The 22042-nt window shown below is 40.1% G+C and overlaps 1 protein-coding gene across 1 annotated transcript in view; it reads left to right on the top strand.

Annotated features, from left to right (window-relative positions):
• Positions 1 to 22042, top strand: part of LOC117256754 (receptor-type tyrosine-protein phosphatase gamma-like) — a 621431-nt gene that overhangs the window by 118949 nt on the left and 480440 nt on the right. The window contains exon 2 of the mRNA XM_033626372.2: positions 9791 to 9907. Coding sequence (XP_033482263.2) covers positions 9791 to 9907 — 117 coding nt within the window. The remainder of the gene's footprint in view (positions 1 to 9790; positions 9908 to 22042) is intronic.

Below are 22042 nucleotides of genomic sequence, written 5' to 3'. Positions count from 1 at the left end.
TGAGCACAAAGACAGATATGTGCATATGCATTCCTTTTGCCAGATTGATAAAGCCGTGTGTCCGCCTGATTCTGTTTTATAAATCTCAATCATTGTGGCACTGCGCGCACGGGCACAAGCCTCATTCCCACACTCACTGTTCACCATATATGGGTGTAGAAATTCGCTTAAACATATGTTTGTATATCCATACCTGTGTCATTTCACCATTCACCTGACATGCCAATGAAAAATACAGTAAAAAAGTTCTGTTTCAATGACTGAGTAGCATCGGCAAGGTTCACCAACGATGCCAGAGCAGCTGTAATTATCAACACATTCTCAACCTGACCTCATCATATTTGGACAAGTCTGGACATGGACTTTCCACATCCACACATGACGTGCAAGGTACCCTGGGTGCGTTGGTTGTTGATGTTTTGGATTGCCATGTCAACTCCTGTTACATGCTTTGTCTGTTTTCAAAATACACCTCCATTTTCACAGGAAATATACAGTTTGCACTACGTCAGGACAACACCATAAATTGACTTTTACTTACTTCAACAACTGGTTGAGTTAGGCAACATAAGCACGTGGTTGGTTTTCATAAAAAAGAACGTGGTTTGACTTTGCAATCTTACAGGAAGCGAATGCCGGCCTCGGGTGTGAAAGTTAGTGGTTGTTGCCGCATATCATGCTGATGTGAAAGGACAGCTTTTTCTATCGGTGTCTGACACCAAAAGTCACTGACCAAGCAGTGGTTTTCAAGGACTTTGAAGTGAGACCGGGATATCATTATGCACAGCTGTAGATATTTGTAGCATCCTTAACACTATTTGCTTACAATTCTGCAAACCATCATCACTGTAAAATCTCAATCATCATTATTAGTAAATGTCACAAGGGTGATCAGTGATTAATTTATAGCAGTTATGTGGAAACTGACTTTACAAAGTGCTCCACGGGACAAAATTAAACAATCACTGACAGGAAGGTGAATAAAAATAAGATCAACTTTATTAATGTGTCTTTGATAGACATTTTACAAACTGCAAAAACAATAAAACAATCAGTGAAGTTGGCAAACCACCGAAAGAACAATGTTTTCAGTCTCAATCCGTTTTTTACATCTAGAACCTCCCGTCTACAATGCACCCTCGTTTTGAGGCCTTGGCTCAGATTCCAGAGTTGCTCCTTAAGGAATCTGATCCGTAATACTTAATATCTTCCTTATCATATCACCTACAGCTAGTTTAGCTAAAACCATGCGTATGTCTGGTCTGCAGAATGCGTGAGGTGCGCACATTCATACTGCACATTAGTCTTTTATAAATACCAGTTTATGTGTGGAAAAAGGCGTATGTATGGGTTTTGTGCGTACACATTGTTTATGCATTGGGCCCCTGGATTGTCCTCTGTATGGCATTTTACCGTGAGGATGGCACATATATTTCCATATATATGGCTTGAACGTTTTATATCTTCCTCTCTGTGTGTGTGCTGTGTGGTGATGCAGATGAGCTCTGACAGAGAGGGGGGTTTAGTCTGAGAGCGTGGAGGGGCAGAGGCAGTGAAGGGAGAAGAGGGATGGATGGGAAGAAAAAGGAAGTTTGGTACCATTGCACTACTTTATGCAGAAAACCAATACAGTGGTTGTTACTATTTTATGAGGAAAAGTTTGAATCTAAACCTGCAGTACCACCTAGCAGAAAAACAGTACTACTAAACATAGTGCATAAGGTAGTGTGTGTGTGTGTGTGTGTGTGTGTGTGTGTGTGAGAGAGGGATGACACGTGAATATAGGTCATAACAAAATATTTTCTATGAGAAAAACATACTGTGCAGCAGGTGTTGAAACATAAAATTTGGTTCCACTTCAAGGTTCTGTATGCAACCACTGTTTGCTATGTTTATAGTGGAGTAATGGCATCCTCAGCAGAGAATGAAGTTATGCTCCTTCTTTGTGTAATGTAATCCAAACTTCAAAGCCAGACTCCCATTAGAAAAACAGTGTTTTAACATTGTTGAACACAGGAGCTGCTGGTCTACCACTGATTCAATCAGTTGTTTTTTTGTGTTATTGTGTGACTTTGGCATTTGAAAGTGTTAGTCCAGATTCACCAAAGTCACAAAATAACACTACTAAGTAACTGATTGAAGCAGTGGTAGACCAGCAGCTCCTGTGTTCAGCGAGCTAAAGTTACCTCTTTTGTCAATGGAGTCTGGTAACTTTGACAAGAGCATAGATGGGGGTGGTTGTTAATGGTTCCCTAAAGCAGTGAAAATACTCCCAATACAACAAAGGTGGGACTTTTTTTTTAGATGGCTGAAATATTTTTTGCTTCTGACCTCATGACAGCAGTACATAGCTCAGCTTCTGTGTTGGCACCTCTGCCCTTTCTTCAAACTGGGACCATGCCAACAGACATTTACTGTATGTAATACACTGACTATGGATAAGTACCTCCTACTACCCCACTTAAAAATATCCAAACTATCCCTTTAACAGCGTCTTTCAGCACATTTGCTGTTGTTAGCGCTGTTTTTGGAATCTGCACCGATAGCTGCTATTTACTGGCTCAGCCTCCTTTATATTGAGAACTGTGTGTAGACAGTCTTGCCCCAGATTCTGAATCGTACATGTGCTCTTAATGTTGCATACAACTCCTTTAACAATTCCATCATCATTCCTAATCTGTGCCCAATGTACGTTGAACTCCCAGTAACAATAGCAAAGGTGTTGCAGTTTCCTGCCACAATGCCACAAACTAAAACCTAACCATGGGTTATAACCACAAATAGTTGGCATAAACAATCACATCACAAGGTCCACTCAGCTGTTCTGCAGCTTTCCATTGTATTACAGAGTGGACTGAAATATTGTCTTTGTTCTTGTGTAGCATTGTGGATGGGATTGTCAGTATTTGGATGCTAAGTAGGATTCTTGTCTACTCTGAGGCGCTGTCTTAGATAAATTTCTGCTTCGGTTAGACAAAGTGACATTCAAGATGTTTCATTGTTCCTTATAGGAAAGCTTGTTTTGTCATCGTCTTTAGTTGTGTAGTCCTTTCGATCCATGTCTCCTCTTAAAGTGATTTTATCTATCTGTGGAATAATGATAAAAACTTGTCCTCATCGTGAGCAGGCTTTCTTCATTTGACAATATAGACCTTCTAGTTATCACGTTCAAACCTTCCTGTCATAACAGCAGCTCTGCCTTCCTCTAGTTCTCTGCTTTTGAGAACTCAAAAGTTAGTGAGACTGACACAGCAATGTGACAAAGCCTGAAAATCAAACTTCCAACACTCTCCTCAGCGCTTATTCTCTTTGTTTTACCAGAGCTGCTTCTTTCTCTGTGAGGCAGAGCATCAGCTAAATGCCTATAATATTAATATTTATACATACATACAGTGGAGTGCAGAACATTTTATTTTTCTGTGGTGAAAATGTTCCCCTTGACACTATTACAGCTTCCCTCCCTCCCTCAGTCTCTTCCTATTCTCCTATTCTCCCCCCCTCAGCCCAATAGTAGGCCACTGTTCTTCTCCTCTCATTCTCTGCCGCTGAGTGGTTGCCATGCAGCGGGCTGTCCATCAGTGACCTGGTAACTGTTGCTAGGAGAGGAATGTAATTTCATCGTTTGTGCTTAATTCTTCTCCTACTTATGCACTCTCCTTACTCTATATTCTTCTTCCTTTAGCTTCTCTGTCACCCTCCTCCTCTGGCTTTCTTTAAGCCCATCTCTTTGCTTTGATCCACATCTTATCCTCTTCCTCCTCCTCCTCCTCCTCCCATTCTCATCTGTCATTCCTCTCCTTCCTCATCTCCTTCAATGTCCTTCACCTCTGTTTCCAATCCGCCTGCTGTCTCTTTGCGCTGTCACTGACTTATACATTTGTTATTCTTGTGGTAGAAGCCCATTGGAGACCTCCCTACCTGGGATGGGATTCAGTTTGGGCCTGTCTGCTTCCCTTAATGATGCATCAGCACTGGATAAGTAAAGCCTTTTAAATGGACTGTTCATGGGTTTAAATTTATTCATCCAATTCAAAGCAACTTGTTTCAAAAGGTCGACAAAGAAATCTTATCAATCTCTAGTCATAGAAGTAGTTTTGACTATCTCGCTCATGGGATATCAGTATAATGTATCTTCAAAGAATGATTTGTATGATATCCTACGAAATTTGCACCACACAAATTACATTACATCCTTAATGTACAGTCACGTAATTAATGTTAAATTATTGAGCTTAGGTTTAGAAAAAGAAACATGGTGAGGAAGTAACTTAAAATAACTCATTTCCATCCATCTCGAGGGGAAAGTCCCAGTGGAAAGTCTGCGTTTCTGTGACCCATCCACCAACCCAACGTCCTCCTTGCAAGACCACTTAAAACTGCTTCCTTGTTTACTCCCATCAACATGTGATCACAGCCTTTCCAAATACATGGGATATGTATGAATTTGGGTGCATGCCTTTTCGTAGGAAAACAAACAGTACAGAACAGTTTATGAAAACAGTCTGGTCTGTAATATTTCTACCAAGTGGACTGTACTGATATCTCATAATGTATGTGTAATGTGATTATTTAAATTTGAGTAAGTACATTTTCTAATGTATAATCATCTGAAAATAAGAATCCTGTCTTTGTTACCATAGCATGAGCCATTTGTATCTAAATAGGGAGTGGGTCCCAGTAGCAGAGAATGGACCAACCAAACACTGGATCCAGCAAGGACCATTTGTGTTTTCGTGTTTTTGCGTCAGCCAAGAGAGTTAGAGGCCTGTCTGTGATAGCAGCATTGAAAAAACACTGATTTTTTTTTAGGTGAAACTGCTTTAATTCAGCTTCCGCTTAAAATCTCCTCCTCCTTAAAACGTCTGGACTTTAAGTTATTGGAGCCAAAGATAAGCACACAATAACATGGTGGGCAAGCTGCCTTTCTGCCACAAACTACCAAACTGTGTTGGATAAACACTGATTTGTAATGTGAAACTGTTTAATTCAGTGTTTCTACCAGTTTAAATCACCTGGGCTGTTTGTGGTCGAGAGGAAAAGACCTCTGTGGATAATTCGACTCCTGGTAAAAACCTCCTGACCACTGAACACTGAAGGAATTCTAAGTGAGAGAAGTTTCTGCTGGTTCCAAGTGCTAGACAACACTAAATTCCACTAAATCTAACTGTACCTTTAAGGATTTTTTTTTAGAGATGATAAAAGTCTATTCATGCAAAGCATTTATTTTCTCTCTTATTGTAGTCTGAAAAGATTAGGGTTGTCCCCTAAAAGTCTATGACCCTGAGTAGACTCTCATTTTGTCAGTCAAAGCACTTTGCACTTTTTTTTAGCTATGTAATTGCACACAGAGTAATGCAGGAGCAACAGCACAGCAGGTTGTACACTTGAACCCCAACATGACCTAACCAAAAAACTAACGTGATGGAAGGAGAGAAGGGTTGTAGAAACTGAGGGCAGTGCAAGGCCAAACATCATGAGGGAGCGCAACTAGTGTCCGTTGGGTGCTCTGACACTCTGAGCTCTGTTCTGAGTATCAGTGAAGTTGGCTAAACTACTTCTGAACCGGATGCTGGTCCCATCTCCTCTCCTGCCCTCAACCCAGTGTGTCTTTGAGTGAAAGACAAGAAAGAGATAGAGGGAAGGGGAAGAAGAAGATGTGTTTGGCGAGGATGAAGGGGGTTAGGGCGGGGTCTGTGCATAATTACATTTTCTGTTCTGAGCAGTATTGGGAATCAATAATGTAATTCATAGAAAAGCCATAGAGCTGCCTCTCATTGGCATTCACAGACATGAGGCACGCTTACATCCCAAAGAATTAAAACAAGACGGTGAGGGAGGGGGATGTGGAGGGGGGGGGCAGAGGTGTCTGTCATTGAAATAAAGACTCACTCTTTGTTCATCCTGAGGTTTTCAATCTCCTCCACAATGCTGGGCAAAATGCTGGAGACTTTGACTTTCCATTACAACATGATTGATGCCTTCACGTTTGCCTGGTGTCCATGCACGATGAGACTTGCTCTGTCCCTGCTGATACTCAGATACCACACACACATATACACACACACACCATCCTGTAATCACAGCTAGCCACTGGGGTCAAATGTGAAATGGCAGTTCCCTCCTCCAGATGCTGCCACTGTGTATTTATGGTGGCCTGAGGTGAGTTTCCCCACTTAACCCAACAGCACATATCCCAGCACATGTGACAATGAAAATGCAGAACTCAAACATAAACACACGCCACTCATTTAAGAGAATTTGATTCTAATCTTGAATATTAAGCCGGGTTTATAGATTAACTCAGTGGTTGATGCACTGTTCAGTGTTGTGGCGTTTACTGTGGTGTGCTTTTAGAAAAGCATGTTTGGTTTTCCCAGGGGAAGGTCTTGTGTTTTGTGACCCATCCACCACCCCAACCAGCCTCCTTACAAATTGCTTCATTGCTCCCATTGGTCACATGATTGCAGCCCTCCATAATATGTAGGTTATGCACAAATCATTGGCTCATGCAAGATGACCTTTGAAATCCTAAAATTTCAAAATGCCTGACAAAGATCTCAGTTGGATCAAAATGTTGCACAATAAAAACTACTGGGAGCTTTTAATAGTGTGTGGATCTTCGGTCTGGTTATTGCTTTAGGTTTAGAAAAAAACACCATAGTTTGGCTCAACATTCACACAGTAGGAAAACTCTGGGTTCCTGGGTGAAAAGTCTGGCGTTTGCTGGATCCATCCACCACCCCTCTAGCCCGCCCCATAGGGCCTTGCAGCTCCTTAAGTTGCGTTGTTTTCCTGTCAGGTGGTGTATCATACCACTGCAAAAGGATGGCTTTTCTCGTTGGTGTCTGAAAAAGAAATCCCTCACCAGGCATTGTTTTTTTAAGACTTCTGAATGAGTGTGTTATTTTTGTGGACTAGAAATGAAGAATTCAAACAGTATGGTTTTGGACACAATATCAGGATTTCATGGAGATTGTATTGTTTGTTTTGTTTTGTTTTTCCGAAGTCTGCCACTGCTGTTGGAACAGATTAAAACAGCAAAGCTCTGTGAGCCTGATTTTGGTGATTTGCAGCTGAAAAGATGTTAAGGTGATTCTAAAAATTGGGTTAGATGTGGTTGAAATGTTTACATTGTGTATATCTAGCTTACATATACGACTTGTGCATGGTATTCCTCACTCAAAGTAAAATGTCAAAAAGAAGAAGAAAAATCATCGTTTGACTTGTACTGTATTCTCACTGAGGCTTAACATGTGCTATAAATTGAAAATTTAAAAGTGGCCTTCAGCAGGTCTAGAAGAAACCCCAGTCATTTCCTTTTAGCATGATTTTTGTCCTGTGAAAGATCTTTAAAAGGCCAAATCACAGAGCACAGTGGAGCCATTAGGAGAGAAACTGTCAGAAATCCTGTCCTCCACTTTAAAGAAGCCGAGTGTTCCATCTCTGCCTTTTCTTTAGCAGGGATCAAGGAGGTCTCTCAGCCCGAGAGGAGGCGATTTAAAGTTTCACACATGAAACCAGCGGAGAGATTCTTGATTTCTCTCCATTTGAACATTACTACTCCCAAATGCAACACAGGAGAAATTAAATTCTAAGAAAAGGGCTGCTGTGCTGTAATGTGTCTGAGTGCGAGAGGGGATTTTATGTTTTGAATGCTTTGAGCCTTAAGGCATCTACTAGTGTCTGACTGGTCTGTGCACCAACTAAGGTTACTTTGTTTGAGGGCAACCTGTAAACCTAATGAAGGCTGATTGTTTGCCATGAGCAGCTTTTCTACCATTTGTATCTCCCCAGGACAGAAAATGGCCTGTGCGGAGTTTGCATGCCTCGTGTCAGCGTGGGTTTTCCGGCTTCCATCCACAGTCCAAAGACATGCAGGGTGGGGATAGGTTAAGTGGTGATTCTAAATTGGCCATAGGTGTGAATGTGAATGTCAATTGATGTCTTAATCTTACACTTAATCATAACTCCAGCATTATATCAATACTGATGCTGTGAGCTATGTTTTTTTTTTGTAAAAGATGGTATATGCTTTTTTTTTTTTCTTGAGGACATTCTTAGACCATGGCCAGATTAGTTTGTTGGGGCCGATTGACCATCCGTTTCTTCTCCTCACCCTCTGTGAATTGTGTATGTACTCTTTGGTACCCAGCTCACACAGCACACTCATTGTATGCTCAGAGACCCAGAGAAGAACTGGTACTCCTGTACTGGAATAAAACAAACTGGCTGCAGGTTTTCTTGTAGGCTAGTCAAGGTGTAAAAAATAACTAAAATGCTGGCTCTCCCTTTGTGGATTTACTGTTGTTCTGAAGTGGTGCAGAATCCCTTACAAATTTGCAGTTACAAAAACTATTTGACATACAGTAAACCTGTGACTTTTGGGGCCTCTAGATGTCTGGGGTCTCGGGGCCCTGTTGATAATCCAGGCTTACTTCAAACTAGGGATGCACAATAATATCAGCACGCCATCGATATTAGTCAATATCGGAACTGGCCAACATGCTGATAATATTGGTACATTATCGCTATCGGGCTGATATCTGTTTTAAAATGAACTATTAGAATCAGCTAACATGCTTTTTCTTATTTTGCACAATGCATGAATATTACATACATTGAAAAGCATTGTGTTTCATGTCTCCATCTGCTGGTGGGCCATCACAATAAGAGTTTGCATGCATAATATGACGTTACTTCCACTGCAAAAGAAAACTAATTATCACTAAAATTAGCCAGGAGAAAAAAGTGGCTATATTGTTATTGGTATCTGTTATAGGCCAAATACGTTTGGGAATTTGCATGCATTCATTTTCATTAGAGAATGTACAGTATATGAGAAAAGCCTGAGTATACTATGTCATTAAAAATGTCAAAAAATAGTATGTCATAAAATGTCATAAAAAGAAACAGTATAGTATTTTTAAAAAAGTACCATAAAAAGTCACAGTATTGTATGTCAAAAAGTCACAAAAAAAGTAGTGTAGTATGTCAAAAAATAAATAAACAAATACAAACCATAAAAAGTCAAAGTATATTATGCCAAAAATTCATATTAAGTCATAGTTTAATATGTCTGAAATATCATCAAACGTTTAAGTATGTAATTAAAAAGTCATAGTGTGTGCACTTTTCTTGTGCCACCCTCAATCATATGCTGCCTCCCTAAAAAGGCAATCAATCATCAAAGGTTTGAGAACACCTAATCTTATCTTTTGTTTCAAAATTTCCCTAAGGGGGAATTCCCCACAGACCACCCTGGAGAGTTGGGTCGCAGGTAGTGTATGGGTTAAAAATGGTCCCTCTATGGCCCCTGTGTGAAATAGGTGATTATGGCCATGACAAGAAATACTGAACCAAAGAAATTTGAGTTGGTCATTTATCTTACTTATATTTAGTCCCTACATAAGAAAAGCCAGAGCCTGTATTGTCTGTCTAATCTGTATTCTCTAATATTTGAAAGTATTTTTCTGAATCTGCTCCTTTAGTTCTCACTTGTGATGCTGTTTTGGATGACAAGGCACTGAGGACTTAGGTTGTCCTTAAATGTATGTGAGGTAGCTCAGTCTGTTTTCTAGACAGTGAAGTTCCACAACGTAGTTATTCTTTGTTGTTGACCTTTGTTCCTACTGTGAATGTTATTATGAGGCAGCTTGCGTGGTAAGGCAGCTAAGGACACAGTTGGCTGTCATCCTGCCCAGCAGGTGTCCAGGCAGGGCTGCAGAGTGCCGCTGCAGCTCTGCTACAGTTTATGCTAACCTGCCTGTCCCTGTCTCCTCCTCCCCCGCAGCGTTGACAGGAAGCCAAGCCGAGTCCCAAGCCCCTATCCAAGGCCTTCGCAGAGCCACGGCCGATGGGACACGACTCCGGAGAGCCGCCACCGGGGAGACCTACTGGGCCTACTCAGGTGTGTGTGTGTGTGTGCTTGTGTGCTTGTCTCTCTGTGAGAACCAGCCTGAGTCTTTCCGGTGTGGAATTTGTGGCAAGCCTCCAGTTGTTCAAGCATGCTGTGGAAAATTTGCAAAGCCTTACACTTTTCAGTACTGGTAACAAGCTGGAAAATAACAAGAAAAGTTGGGTATTAAGGAGAAATTATTTTGCCATTTTCATATTTGTCTTTTGCCAAGAAAACTGTAAGAAATACTGACACTGTGTTTACACTCAGATAAGATGGTTCAAGTGTTTTAAATAGGAAGCTTTGGGAGGTTCCGAACTTTCCAGAATTGTGTTTGCTACAGACGCCAGTCTTGATGAAGTGGGTGACTTTGTCATTCTTGTTATGTCCAACACATGGGGTGTCTCAGGTGTGTAGGCTGAAATCCTCACTGCACTAAAAATCTCTAGCAGCCCACATACCAAAAAGGAAAATTCCAGAAGAGATCATTAACATGGTAAAAGCTGCACAAACAGAATACATTTAGTCATAAGACTGTCATCAGTTTTGTTAACAAAAAAGCAGCGCCAGTAAATATGTCACGTATGTTAATCAAAGGAAGTGGGTCATTTTGGGCCCACAAACCATCATGCAATGGGTAAAGGGAGCAGTAGAATGTCACAGCTGCCTCAGTTATGTGGTTTGTATTTATTACAAGAGAAAATAATAATCAAATGCTAAGTTTTGTCATTGAGATTAGAGGCATGGACAATTTTAAGTCCAAAGAAACCCTACATTTATTGTGAAATAGGCATCTGTCCTTATCTCGCACTCTTCAAGAGTGATGAATCTGTTTAGCTGCAGCAGGAGACATAGTAGAGACGTGGTGACTGGCTTCTTGAAATTGTCTGGCTACAGGACATTTCCTGGTTGTTTTTATCCACTTATTGCATTTCACAGGGGCAGGAAATCAAAATCAAATGTTTTTATTTTTTTATTGTATTTTTATATTAAGTGTCACCCCAGACCAAGATGTCCCAGACATTTGAGGAAAAATGTCCTGGAAAATATGATAACCCTGTCAAAGGCTTAGGTTCTTGTAAATATTACAATAAAGCCTTTATTAGCCCCAGCTGCTGAAAATGTAGAATTGACCCTTTGCTAAGTCCCGCCCCTCGAATGCATTGGCCAGCTCCGACAAGGGTTTGACAACTCCACAGCTGTGCTCCATAGAATCATAGGCAATAGTTTCAGATTTTCTTCATTTTCAGGCTGGGTTAGTGGATTTCAAGCTAAATGTTGTGCCTGGGGTACAGTGTAATAATGATACTCATTACCTGGAGAAGTTGAAAGGAGATATACCTTTTTTCACTGTTCCAGAACCAAAATCAAACCCTGAAAAGTGTAGAGTTAGCTAGCTAGCTAACTCTACACTTTTCAGTAGCTAGCTAGCTAGCTATGGAAGGTATAGCCTACTGAATGTATACAAATGTTGCTTTTGCTTTTTCATTATTATCACTGTAAAGACTTACCCTGCTGTACAGGAACCAGTGAAGGGAAGCAGGAAAACGCTGCCGATATTCAACCAGCTGTGTATCATGCAGTGTGTGCAAATGAACAGTGTTTGGCTTTCCCCTGAGCTCCCTGCACATCCACAGGTGGCGGTCCAGGCAGTGGAGGCGGCACAGGGGGAAGCCAAACACCGTTAAATGCAGTGTTATGTCAATCACAATGCAATGATGCATAGCCATCTGAAAATCTGTCAGTGTCTTCTGTCTCGGTCGCCAGGTGATGTGGTGGTTCACTCTCAAGCTATGATCTGGAGCCTTTAGCTTTTAATTTGTTTTTTGCTGCTGAGTGAGTACGCAAATTGTAAAACCTTCTGTCTGCTTCTCTCTGAAATTACTCTTTTTATTATATTATTATATTTTCCAAAAATGTGCCAGTATTTCTTAAATGAGTGCAGTTAGGTACAGCGTAGGCTCCATGCTACCTCCAACAACTTGACACATTCTCAGGGCCAGGGCTTAGCAAAGGGTCAATTAGGTATCTATTTTAAACATGCCTATATTTAAGGTGTTCACTGTCAATGCAAACTTGGCACTTCCTCCATATTTACGTGTTGTCTTTATAAATACAGGATAATGCACATTTCCACAGTAGTAATTTCATGAGTACACCAACTGAGACATGTCATAGCCTACAAATACTGTTCTTACTAATTAAGGGCCTTTGCTTCTATTTAGCAGTTTCTATGATCTCTGTTCAGCTACCATCAATTAAACTCAATACATTCTGCATCACATTAAAAACCTTTCTACAGCTCAAAGTGCATAATCACCTGCCATTGGAGGCTTTTAATGTGAAGCATCTGTAGGAAGTGTATTGATAGCAGCTTACTGTAACAGTGAATGAAAGAATAGAAAAGTAGTTGGCAGAAATAAGGGGCCAGCCTTTTACTCTTTGTGCCTGGCATGCCCCTGCTATTATAAAAGACCCAACATTATTGAGTTCTGGCTTTTATTGTAAAATGTACAGTACAGTGTCTCATGTAACATCTACCCCCCACTGGTCTCAGGCCAGTAGGGGCAAGCCAAAAAAATGTTAAGAAATGAAAGTAACTCTGTTTTCCATCATTGTAGTGACTTATTATACAGAGTGAAGTTCATTTTAGACTTGTTTGTTTTCCTATAATATGTAATGTTGATAAACAAAACCATACAAAACATACCCCAGTCACTGTTTTCCATGTTTCCATTCTCAGGATCAGGCCGCTTCAATAGTATTTAGGCCGACTACCCATTAGCTCAAAGAGAGAACTACCAGGGACCCCTATTACATACATTGTGTAAAACTGAGTAGCATGGCTAGGTGTGTTAGCCTCATCTGCACTTTCCCCAGTGGTTTCTGAGGTGGACTGTATTTCAGAGTCTCTTGATTGAAAAGTTGTGGCTCACAAGAATGTCTATGCACTTGGAATAATAATACAGCTAATATGTTATGTAAATGTGAGCTAACTAGTTCACCTCATCGTTATGGATAAGTGCTGCACAGTGTAAAAGGGTAGCAGGCTGAGGGTACATCCCAAAATGTATGCATTTTGTCGTCCTTATATTTCAGTGAATCACGATGCATTTCATTGGGCATGTGTCTTGAAAATGATGACTTTGCTGACGTTGCAGACTCTGAACACAGACTTCACTCAACTTGCCTGACATAATCCTTTACTGGCCCTGGGCCACTGGACCATTGGCTATGATGGGGCCTGCAGCAGGTTTAAAGCCTCCTGGTTTAGACTCAGAATTAGATGTTAGAGTTTTCAGTAAGCTTCACAAGTACAAAATGACAAAGCTGTGTGATTTAGAGCGTGCTGTATGTGGGGGTGTGTGTTTTAGATTTAAGACAGTTATGTGCCACTGTCACTGTAATATGTTTGCCTTCCCCTCTCTCTCTTTTTCTTCCTCTCTCAGCCTCTCTCCTCGTTGCTCCTCTGGCCCAGAGGCGTCTCCGGGCCCTTTTTTTTATTTTACCAGTGCTTCAGAAGAGAAAAAAGCCACTTCCGCTGTCCCTTTAGAGGCTTTAGTTTTTCAGAGGGGCAGCATTAATCTTTCACCATGCAAGCGACACAAGCCTCAGGCCACAAATGATCTTTTAGTTTATTTATTTCAATATTTCCGCTCGCTTGTCTAACCCTAATTGGTCGCCCGTCGTGCCTGCGAGAGCGCAGGAGCTTGTGGGTAAAAACAGAGCCGGTGACAGTTTCACTTAGTGTTCCTGCTGCTGATGCTAAGATCTACCGATGCTCTCCTGCTGTCCCCCCCACACATGTTTGATCGCAGCTCTTACATAAGATGCTGATGTAATGGTGGGCAGGACCCAGGCAAGAGAGGAAAACAATAGAGAAACAGCAGGCTGACATACTGGTTGGTGTATGTTTTATTTTTAAGTCACTGACGGAGATTAGAAGTTAAGTTTCTCACCTTGGTCTTGTTGGCCAGTATTTCTTAAGGATAGCACAGGACCATAGTCATCAATGTCATTGTGGAGACTGTGGACAAAAGCAAAGATGTAGGAAAGGTTTTACAGAATCCTCAGTTCAACCTAAACTTAATGCATTTTTTAGGAGGAATACAAGTTTTCATCAGTGCTAAAGACTTCTTAGTATATGATTGTTACATAAAAAGTCCTTTACACTGCCACACTTCACACTCTTTCCCATTATAGATGATTTTGAGTTATACCTTCTCCGACACACACACACGCACACACACTGTCTCCCTCTTGTTCTCTCCCCTCCGATGACTTCTCCAAAGTTTCCTAAACTTCCGTCTGTCCTAATTAGCTTGTTCTAATCGCGTCCTCCAGAGGTCTGACAAACTTGAATCAGGACCTCAGCGGGCCGTGGCTGTTCTGCCCTCTGCCTGATCAGAATGGCAGATTAAAACCCAGCACAATGCTGACAAATCAAGAGTTATCTAGGGACGGCCCTATACCTCCAGAATGAGAGACAGAGACAAAGAGACAGAAGGAGACAAAGATTCACACAGTCAACCTCTGCCAGTGCTTCATTATCACTGTGGGATCACAGTTAATCTGAAATGTATGTGTGCCTCGTTTACCAAAAGGCAACTTTGACAGTTTTAGTTTTTCAGGAAATTAATTTCTGACTTGAAGAAAATAAGAACTAAACATACAAATCTTGTGAAATAGCATCATATGACATCAATGAAGTTATGTTAAAAAGGAGAATTGTGCTTGCATTTTTTTGTTTTGGCAAATACAACCATGTCATTCAAAGTGAACTGTATTGGATGCTACTGCAAACTTACAGACTGTACCATTTCATGAGGCCTCGAGATGTCAGCTGTGTCTGAAGCATTTCAGGGAGAAACATTCAATTGAACTGAGCTCAAAACTGATAAAACTTTCAGCAGTTCAGATCAACACACTTTTCTTCACCATTTCATTGATAGCTGAGGCTCCTGGTATTAAAATTTTGAAAATGTAAGTAGAAATAATTACAACCAACTAGAACATGCATTTACTGCAGAAACTGCATGTGAATGCTGTCAGCTGAAATAGCAAAGCATTACTGAAAATATAGGACTTTAATACGCAAATGCTTTGCACTGCACAGCCGAAAAATTTGGACAGTGAAGCTGTTGGAGTTGGAAGCTGAACTGCATTACCTAAAGAACTGAAAAGGCTGAAAAAGGAAATGCTTTGTACTTTTCAAATCATAAAAAGTAGACAAAAGGTGAATACAGGCATAACTGTCTGCATGGTTTCTGTAGCTGAAAGTATGCTGAAGTAGGAGTCGACTGAGAAAATGTAAGGGTGATGTATATTACTTTGTGAACCATTTAAAGCTTAAAAGAAGTCTGTACATAAAAGTATGGAGTGACTGACTGGACTGAGCATTTTAAGAGTTTTTTCAATTCACTGCAACTATTGAAAATTTTAAAAAGAGACTGCTCTCAGACCAATACTGATTTGGTGTTATATATGTAACAGTGAATTGATTGTATTTAAAATGTTTATCTTGTATAGTTCATTGTGAGCATAAAATGCCAGAAACACAAGGCTTGGCCTGTTGAGCAAATCTGGAGAGTTAGTATTCTAGAGATAATTGTAAAAACTGCTAATTCATATACAGCTTTCTCATACAGAAATTGTAAAACTAATGAATATTTATTGGCACACTATTTTACTAATTATTGGTATGAAGTCATGGTGCTATCCAGTGACATTGTAATCAAATGAATCAAAGTTATTATTATGTGAATATAACTTTAATTATATTAACTGAAAGACATTATGAGGCTGATTCTCAAAGTTTAACTGCACACATTAACCTCATAGGGGTTCCTTTGGCCAAGATTTTTCTTAATGTATGCAATATAAACGATATAAAATATGAAACAACCCTAACCATGATATACGTTCCCCATTTCACATAATTACAAGTGCTTTGCCGTATAGTTTTAAGATGAGCCGTCTTTTGCGATAGGGTGGCTGACACTGACTGACACTGATTGACTTTACCTCCCTGTCAGCAGGACAATTGAAATATCAGAGTGCCTGTTTTGGAAGACTTTTATTTATTTGTTTCATTCAATATACATATGTTGGTTAAACCTACCCACTGCCCGCTGTTCTATACCACACACACACACACACACACACACACACACACACACACACACACACACACTTGACTGGAAATTAATTTTCAGACCTGCACAATGTCAAGGCTCGCTACTGATGGCAGAGGCGAATCTAATTTGCGTGCTCCTTGTCAAGCCCTTTTACCATTCAAGACCAGCCAGCATCATGAAGAGCTCAGGCCTATATGCTGCGGCACTGAAGTGGGTAAATGAAGATGGAAATTGATGATATGTTGTAAAGTCATTTTACTCATGAGGGAAAGCAATTTTATTAGCCTGACAGTAAGTGGTGTTGTCCTCTCTTTTTTTCCCTCTCATGTGAAAATTGAAATGCCTTCATAATAGAGCATTAAAATTGGAGAATAAACATGAAAGTATAGTCTGTTCGGCACTACCATGTTGAAAAGCACATCAGTGAGACTAAGTAACAAAGTTTAAACTATGACTTAATTTACATTCAGATCTTAGATTGTGTCTTAATTCAAATAATAAATTCAGAAAAAAAATTACAGGATTTACTCGTATTTTTTTCTTGTCAAAAAAGACCTTTAAAAGTCTAAATACCAATGAATGTATCTGCAAGTATTGTGTTTGTATCATCTGGTTCCTATGCCAGAGAGCTCCACTGTTGCTTAAAAACTGAAAAAAAGAAAAAAGAAATACATCAGTGAGTCACTGTGTTGCACTGAATGCATGCTCCTTCATAATCATGAACACACACACACACACACACACATATGCATATGCATATGTTTATTAATCTGCAGTTTTCTCCAGCGGAACAATCCACATTTACTTCTATTTACTCCTGTTTGAGTGACATTTGCTGACCAGCTATTTATGAAAATACTATACAACTATATATTTGTGGGCTGTTTTTAAAGAGTTATATCCTAGGAAGCAATGGGCTTGGGGCTAAGAGCCACAGACAGGGGAGGGAAATCATAAGGACTAATACATTGTTGGTTTTGGTGCTGGGAAGAAAAACACAAAATAACATCAGCCTTATCCTTTCAGCTTAGTGGAAGGTAAAGTACTTGGAAAGACAGCCATTATGATCTTAAGTGCTAAATCATAGGCAACTGGACTTGCTTGAGTTCCTTGAAGACAGTTCACCTTTCATCCAAGAGGCTTCTTCATTTCTGACGGACTGGTGTGCAGTTGCAGGCTTTAAACTGTGTCCAGGATGATCTCTCAAATTGCCATACTAGCCAAAGGGCATTCTTCCCAAATTGTTTAGCAACTTGTTGGTGAAGATTCTCAGTCATCCAGGTCATGGTGAGCCTGAAACTCTGCAGATGCAGTAAGTGTGATTGAAGCTTAAGCAGGCAAGCTCGTCACCAGCCGGAACAAAGTTCTATCAAACTCAAGCATAAGAACAGAACTACAATCAATGATCATTGGGCAAATGTAGCTCCGATGCTAACTACCGCTAAAACTATTTTTACGTTTCTAATTCTCATTTCTCTCAAACATCATTTCCCAAAATGGTGGACAGTTCCTTTACCATCCTTCCTGTATAGACAACAAAGCACTGTACTGTTCTTGCCACTGTTTCTTTAAACATTCACTGACAAAAAGTAGAAAGATGCAGATGCTTGTAGTATAAAGTGGGGATGAGATGATGCAACAAATGCTTTGCTTTGCTGCAGTATGCCAAATGTGAAGGAACTGGGTCACGATTCAGCCATCCACCGATGATGTAAATTGTGGTTTTATCTAAGAGATTTGGCAGCTATTAAAAAAAAAAAACATATTCTGAGTTGTCAGGCGTTTTGTCTTGACCTTTTCAGTTTTGAATTTTCCCACTGATTGTTATCTGCTCCTGTTTGAAACTTCAGTTAAAGTGTGAAGTGTGTTTGTCAGAGGGGGTTCTTACTGTCAACACATTCAACCTTGCACAAAAAAAAGATGTTCTGCAGCTACACCTGCAGCTAAATAATTCACTGGATTTGGTTTATTGTGATGCTTTATGTGTTTCATCGAGATTCCAGTTTAAGGAGGAAAATATATTTCAGTGTTACAACTGGATGACTCAGCTCATTCTGCTGACGTGCCACTAAATCCCTATCAGCTCAGGGGCTCTGCTCTGTAGCTAAGCATGACCTCTGACCTCTGACTCCACCATGGAGGGATCTGCACAGCATCTCAGGAAATACTATCTCCTCAAAACCTCCTTCACCAGGATTGGTGGGGAAGTCAGAGGGCATCGTGTGGCAGGTCTTAAAGGTTTCTCAGAAATGCATGGGCCTGCATGAGGGAAGTGATGACTTGCTGGAGGCAGGGACAGAGGGGGAAACTGAGCAGTATAAAAACAACTGAGGCGGCCATTTTTGTACATTTAACTAATACACCATTAAAACCAACACAGGTCTATAGATCTATATCTAGCCTTTTTGGATGGGTCAAAACTTGTCATCTGTCCCTCCTCCTCATCTGGGGTGAACAGAGTTGGACTCCACCTGGCTTTGACAATAAAAGTAATTTAACAGATAGTGAGTGAGACAGAGAGCAGCACAAAATGTGTCTATCTGAGTGATTAAGCTTTCTGAGAAGACGAAGTAAAACTGAAATGTAACTTAACTTGATAATTATAAAGTGTTGTGTATTTCTATGATTTAGAAGAAGAGTAAGGAACTACACTGTAGAGTGAAGTCTCCGTCATTTACTTGTGGCAGTGATTTTGCCAATGGGTTCAATGTGGGTTAACTCTGTCTTCAATAAACCTTAAGTATAAATGGGGTATAGGTAAAGAAAACTTCTCAAATGCACACTCATTTAACATCCATACAAGAACTGTCCTGGTAATTAGATTTGGTAAATGCATGTTTAAAATATTATTGAACATGATCCAAAGTCTGACAAAGTATTGGGTGTCAGATCTGTAGCAGTCTTGGTCCAATGAGCACAATCTGGTTGTAACATGGAAATTATTATTCAGGTTCCATACTCAGACACTAAGTTAGATAAACATTCACTATATGGCCAGTGTCCAAGGGCTACACCCCTTAGTTCCAATTCAGGAAAAAAGCATTTATGCGATTTTAGACAACAGGTTTGGGAGGGCTCTTTCCTGTATCAGCCATAGACTGGATATAATGGATGTAGCCACTGTGGCATATTACCATATTGTTTCTTTTGTAGTCAGAACTGACCATATACGTAGAGGGGTGGATCTGACTTAAAGACTGTAGTGACACCTTGCAGATAGCTTGTCATTTAAAGCAGCCATTCCCTTAATTATGTGATACTTTAGCCTAAGTAGATTTAAATGCATACCTTATATACATTTTTTTAACCAGGCTTTTAACATGTTTATTTCTGCTGTAAAGTTGGGCATTTTAACACAGGGGTCTATGAGGACTGACTTGCCCTTGGAGCCAGCATTTTTTGGCACTTCTGTGTTGGCTTTATTTTTCATTCCTGGAGGTTGTTGCTTCGTCTCAACATGACAACGTCCCCATGATGAAATAAAGATTCTTACAGGTCCATTAAGAAATGATTTTTGCCAGTTAGGTGTGGAAGACCTTTACTGGCCTGTACCTAGCCCTGACTTTCTTAGCATTCTGACTTAAAACTAATTTATACTCCCTTTACGTACAAAAATAGATACACCTGTTTCAAACATTGTAAATGTACTTTCATGTGTCCTTTATGATGGAATATGTATAGCCAATAGATGGCACTGGAGGGCAGAGTCAAAAGATTCTCACAACAACAAATGAGGTGACAGTGGAGGAGGTCGTAATATTGTACCTTTATCAGAGGCAGCGGTGTAGAAGGTGGTGGTCTGTGTGGCTATTAAATACATCAAGACATGTGGATGTAGAATTCTTTTCACTATATTACTGACTTTCATTTCATTCTGCCATTACTTAAAATTCTAATCTGTCTCCTACAGTCATATCTCGCCTGAACTAGGCTGTGCTGCCCCCATAATCTCTGGTGGTACTGCTCCCTTTTGTCTGTATCTGTAAGCTTTCAGAAAACGTGCACGAATATGGATAAATGCAATGCAAATAAATGCAAAGTGTGGACAGAAGGCTATATCCATCTCCACATCTAACGTTTAACATAAATGAGCTCTTACACTTCTCTCATACATTACAAATAGCTAGTGCCATGGGTTTGGGGGCATGTCTGGGGTCAGCCGTTAATTTAATAAAATACATCTGTTTGAATATATCTTGTTACTAAAGAGGGTATCTGGAGCTGTCTGCATGCTTTGAAATTTAAAAATATAACTTTTCATGTTCAGACTGACATGACAAAATCATGGCTATACCAGACAGGCAAAAACACCATGGACCAATATGTCAGCTGCGAGCCAGGCCTTGCCACCCATTATCAGATTAAGACCTCACTAATGCTTCGGTGGCTGAATGCGAGCAAATCCCTCCAACCAGGTTCTCACATCTGGTGGAACTGCTAGAACTAGAAGAGATGCCCATGGTTTTGAGCTATGACATATGGGTATAACGTTTGGGTGCCCACACACTTTTGGTTGTGAAGTTTAAAGACTATGACAGTTATATCCATTGCCTTTGTTACTATAGTCAATTAACCAAACTAATACAGTGAATAAAGCAGAAATGCAGGGACAACATTTATGCTCGAAACTGATGATAAACTTCAACACATTCAGAGGACACAGAGGACAAGGAAAGCTGCTCTCAAATCAACCTTGTCACTTCCATACTGCCTCTGTCATCACATAAATGCCCATAGCTTTTTATGTGTGTGCACACAGTCCTGTGTTTGTGTGTGTGTGTTGATTAAATGAATGGCAACAGCCAATTGAGCTGTCCGTGCAAGGTGTGAGGGGTGATGCATTATACGAGTACTCTCTGTGATTGCGTCAGTGGCTGCGTGTCTAATGCAGGATCATACTGACTCACTCTCTGGAAAAATGCATCGATTTGGTGCCCTCGCAGACATCATAATATTTCCAAACCTCTCAAGTAGTCCTTGAGTAGCCTTGACTTCAATTGAGGACTCAGAGGATAGTATCCATCAAGTGTATCAGGTAAGATGGCTCTGCAGTCATGAAGCACCTAAAAATAGGTCTGTCATTCAGCTTGAGGCACTAGTCGTTCGGGTCAGTTCATTTCAACAGCACTGCAACAACCCTCCATTTGAACAACAAGTCATTGTCAGCAGTAGTTTGCAGTTCCCTGCAAAGAGACACAACACTTTTTGGCACACTTTGACACCCAACTGGCTAAATTTTGTAACCATCTGGATCTGAGTCACTTGTCAGATCTATGTAGAATCATTACTCCGCATTATATTGTCATCACATATGGTATGTAATGTGCAATCAGTAGAGAGATTCAGCTGTGGTATTTTACATGGTGTGTTAGCAATAATGGTGTTTTTACCTTTCTGCTTTAGTCAAGAATTTGTCATGTGAATGTCAGTATTATAAAATTGTGTGTTTAAAGCTGCTAGTGAAGCTTTAAATTAAGTCTGTAGAAACACATATTTCAAAACCAATTTACTTTTATATATGTGCCACATTAGTGGAGCCACTAGTTTCTGAGGCATTTCCCCCCACTGTAAATTTGAATTTTCTGTAATGATAAACTCAGTTTGAAGAACACAGAACAGTTCATCTCTGGTTGAACTGGATGATGAAGTTGTGTAAACAGGGAACTTTGTTGTGACATCTGCTCAATCATAGCTACTTAAAATGCAGTTGCCGAGTTGTTTTCAAATAAACTTCACTTTTAAAATGTCCAGCCGCAGCAGTGACATCAAGTTCAAGCTTCATCCTCAACTTATTTTCAATAGAAAGCAAAATGATTAAAAATTGTTAACAAAGTTCCATCTCTAACTATACGACATCATTAGGTGTACCCCACTATAATTTGATTGGAATATTTTTATTGCAATGATCTCTGTGCTGAAAAATTAATACAAAGAAAAATCAAATTAAAAGGCTGTATTTCTTGCTCTTACTTCAGCTGAGACATAAACTATATGACCCAATGTCCCATTG

The sequence above is a fragment of the Epinephelus lanceolatus genome, chromosome 1, assembly GCF_041903045.1.
Source record: "Epinephelus lanceolatus isolate andai-2023 chromosome 1, ASM4190304v1, whole genome shotgun sequence".
Taxonomy (NCBI): Eukaryota; Metazoa; Chordata; class Actinopteri; order Perciformes; family Serranidae; genus Epinephelus; species Epinephelus lanceolatus.
The sequence above is the reverse complement of the archived record's forward strand: the minus strand, read 5'-3'. Positions and strand labels throughout refer to the sequence as shown.